The 4,092-nt window shown below is 36.5% G+C and overlaps 1 protein-coding gene across 1 annotated transcript; it reads right to left on the bottom strand.

The window, feature by feature from the left end:
- Positions 1-1,248: 1,248 nt before the first annotated feature.
- LOC119794069 (trace amine-associated receptor 13c-like) lies at positions 1,249-2,691 on the bottom strand. Its single transcript, XM_038301416.1, has 2 exons — positions 2,525-2,691; positions 1,249-2,386 (listed from the first exon to the last, which is right to left on the bottom strand). The coding sequence occupies exons 1-2, from the start codon at positions 2,689-2,691 to the stop codon at positions 1,591-1,593; spliced, it is 963 nt and encodes a 320-aa protein (XP_038157344.1). The 3' UTR covers positions 1,249-1,590.
- Positions 2,692-4,092: the final 1,401 nt, after the last annotated feature.

Raw genomic sequence — 4,092 nt, 5'->3', positions numbered from 1 at the left:
ATGAAGCTAACCCATAACATTCGATACATGCATGTCTCGAAGACATAATAACGTGAATGACTCTTAAATTTCTCCTTCTGAATGCAGACAAAACAGATGTTATAGTCTTTGGACCAAAGTCTTTGAATTTTAAACTTTGAAAAAATTTTGGTGTTCTTTGTGATGAGGACCTGTCATTTAATTTAAATTGGACTATTCTCTCTTTTTAATTTTCATCAGAACTCTGGCTGCAGCATTTTGGGTCAGCTGAAGGCTTTGAACTACATTATGTGGACTACCTGATAGTAAAGAATTACAATAAACAAGCCTTGAAGTAACAAATGCATCGACTAGTTTCTCAGCATCACCCCTGGACAGGATATTTCTAATTTTTGCAATATTCCTCAGACGAAAGAAGGAAATTCTAGAAACTTCTTTGATATGGGATTTAAATGACAGGTCCTGATCAAAAACAACACCAAGATTTTTTACTTTATTATCTGAAATCAGTTTAATCCCATCCAATGAAGTGACTGACTAATCAGCTTCTTTTTCAAAGAGTCTGGTCCAAAGCCTATAACTTCTGTTTTGTCTGCATTTAGGAGCAGAAAGTTAAGAGTCATCCAGGTTTTTAAATCTTCAAGACATACCAGTAATCTATGTACCGGTAATGTGTTAGCTTCATCTGGATTTATAGACAGATATAGCTGGGTATCATCAGCATAACAGTGAAAATTAATCCCATGCTGTCTAATAACTCTACCGATTGGGAGCATATATAAAGTAAAGAGAATTGGTCGTAGCACTGATCCCTGTGGTACTCCACAGGTAACATTTGAGCATGAGGAAGATTTGTCATTAACATGAACAAACAGAAATCAATCAGATAGATAAGATTTAAACCAGTCTGGGGCTGTACCTTTAATTCAAACAAAAATATTCAAGTCTTTCTAAAAGAATATTATGGTCAACTGTATCAAATGCAGCACTGATATCTAACAGGACGAGCATCCAATCTCTAGGTTTAGAACCCATCTAGTGTCCCATCTCAAATGACCAGAGGTGGGAACATCATAAACGGGGAGGGGTAAATCGCCTCCATCCACCCCAAGTAAATTGCACCCAGCTAATTTATCACATATGACATGTGAGTTTGATGACAAAATATGAAAATAAAGCAAAAAGCACAGTTACATCTTTTATTTAATTTAACCTGAAGGTACAGATATTAAAACAATAGAATTTACAAACACTTTGAACTGAAGTTACCAGATAAAGTACTGTTCATAACCTACAAAACAGAGCTGCAATGGTTGCAAATTAAGTCAGTCATTGTCCAGCTGGATTTCAGTCCTATCAAGTTTAATTTAATTGGTAAAGAATATGAATGTTTTGGTATCGAATGGAATGGGGTCTAGGGTAATTTAAATTGATAATCAATTACCTAGATTGTAAAGAAGAAATTTCTGTCACATTAATCCCAATAAAAAGAATCTTAACATGATCAGAAAATTGCAGCTAAGTGAGAAATTCCTCTTTATGATAACAAAACCTAAACTGCTGCTTAACCACTCTATGCAAATCTGTTTGTCTTGAGTTTCCTTTTTTTTCCTATAATATATTTGCTTTGCTGGACCCAGGCTGTAGTATGTTAAAGGTCACAATGTGTTTAATTGCTTTTCTAAACCAGGGATAGAACATGGCATAGATAATAGGGTTCAGGCATGAGTTAATGCAGAAAATACACAGAACAGTTATAGACACATTTTGTGAAACGTAACCTGCAAGAGAAATACCGTAGTAAGGACAGAAACATATCACAAACACAAGGACTATAAAACCAATGGTCCTGGCAGCTTTCAATTCAGACTTCCTTGCTGTCACTGGACCTTGTTGTGGTGCTGTGGAATGAGAGCGGATAGCTCGAGCCTGAAAAACAACCACCAGAAATACTCTAATGTACAGAAATATGATTATAGAAATTGGAGCAAAAAAAGTTATAAAAAGGTCAATTACTATGGCAGAATACGTTATGAAAAACACACATTCTCCCTGACAAGAAGTAGCAAATAGACTTAAACCATCCTTCACAAAAGTTATACTGTAAAAAGCTGAATAAAGCCAACAAAGACTAATACATATTCGTATTTTTGTGATAGTAATTCTCCTGTGGTACTGCAGTGGGTAACAAATAGCCACATAACGGTCTACAGATATCAGCACAATATTTCCGACTGAAGAACAGATAATAACAACAAGGATGTATGAATACAATAAGCACATGTGATCACCAAAAAACCAACAAGTTGTTAGTTTAAGCATTTCACCTGGAATAAAAACAAGACCTATCAAGAAGTCCGCAACTGCGAGAGACAGAAGCAGGAAGTTGTTTGCTCTGTGAAGCTGCCTGCAGAGAAATTAGCACAGTTAAAATTTTAGGCATCATATTTAGTTCGAGCACCAAAGATATTGTTTACATAGAGAGTACCCATTTTTCTATATGGATCGAATATTCAAAAGAAACTGATTTTTTTTTTTTCTTTACCTGAAATGAGAGATGGAGATGATGACCAGCAGATTTAGAACTACAGTGAGCACAGAAATTATGGGCAGTAGAAACTGGAGAAATAGAACTGAAACCCATGAAACTCTTGGCTTCTTGCAAGATATGTTAAATTGTTGAGGAAAACAGAGCTCATCATTATCAGACATCATAGCAATGGGCTTGTAGCTGGGTTGTTGAAAGCTTTATTGGGGGATCTAGAATGGAACACTTGTATGGATGTTTTTCCCTTTCCTCCAGTGACTCCAGTGAAAAAAATATTTACTCATTAGGATTGGTTAATCTCTGTTGTCCTTCTTTCCAGGGACCCCATACATGCAATGTGAATTTCTCCAAGCTCTGATGAGTAGCCTTGTTATCAACTTGGCCCTTCCCCTTAATAGTTCCTTTATTTCAGATTTTTGTTGCACTACTTAACCTTTTGCTTTCTTTTTCTTCAATTGCATTGGTAGTATTATTTTTCCTGGAAAATAAATTTTTTTTTCACCCTGGCACCTCCCATTTGCAGTAGTGCCAAGAGGTAAGAACACTAAAACAGTTGTTGCTTTAGAGAAAGTGGATTTAAAGTTGGTTGACCAGGGTTTACCTTATTGTTTAAAATAAATCATAAACAATATCTCAAGTCTCTGCTACGTGCGAAGCCCATTCCCTCCGTCCTGCCCTCCCTTTGTTGGCTGTCGCCTGGGTCCGCTGGCGCTTGCCTCAGTTCTCTGGAGGGGCCCGTCTTCGGCTCTTCACAATTGAGCATTTTTCCTTCAGTTCACTTCCATATAGAAAGCCCAAATTCTTATCTTCAGCTACCACAGTATACATGTCAGATTAAATAATGCTGATTATACTTTAGCGATAGTATCTAGGTGTTACTTTATTGTATGTCTCGTACCAATTCTGTTGGTTGTGCTGTTCTATTTACATCTATTTGCAGGTGATGAAGCAGACTGAAAATGTTTTATCATTATCTCCCCTTTATCTTCTCTTTTTTTCATCTTTTCTCCTTTTTTTTCTTTCGAGTTCTACTTACATTGCAGAAGTCCATATAATCTGCAATACTCCCTTTACAGAATTATAATAGCTATTTATATGCATAAAACAAGCGGAACACTATGGCGACAGCAATACCGCTCCACTTGTGAAAGTAAAATGCTCTTTTCGGCATCTGGACAATTATTCTTATTGCCACATTGCCAGACAGGACACTGTTGAAAATAAAGAGGAAATAAATCATAAAATCTATAAATAAATTTCTATATATAAATATCTGAAATGACATATACATATATATATATATATATATATATATATATATATATAGTATATCAGCGGCCATCTGCTAAGGACGGCTGGGGTTCAAGAAGACAGATGCAGAGATACAAACGGCAACTGTAAAAGGTGGCGCTGGCCAGGAATCACACAGGCGGGCAGACAAGCTCCGAGCCAACTCCCACGCATATCTATAAACAAAGGTGTTGATGCCAGCAGCATAGCTGATATTTCTCTCCAGTCAAACAGGAACACACTATGAGAAAAAGCAGGGAGTGCATAACGTTAGA

Source organism: Cyprinodon tularosa, unplaced genomic scaffold (genome assembly GCF_016077235.1).
Source record: "Cyprinodon tularosa strain WSP-4 unplaced genomic scaffold, ASM1607723v1 ctg467, whole genome shotgun sequence".
In the NCBI taxonomy this organism is placed as follows: Eukaryota; Metazoa; Chordata; class Actinopteri; order Cyprinodontiformes; family Cyprinodontidae; genus Cyprinodon; species Cyprinodon tularosa.
The sequence above is the reverse complement of the archived record's forward strand: the minus strand, read 5'-3'. Positions and strand labels throughout refer to the sequence as shown.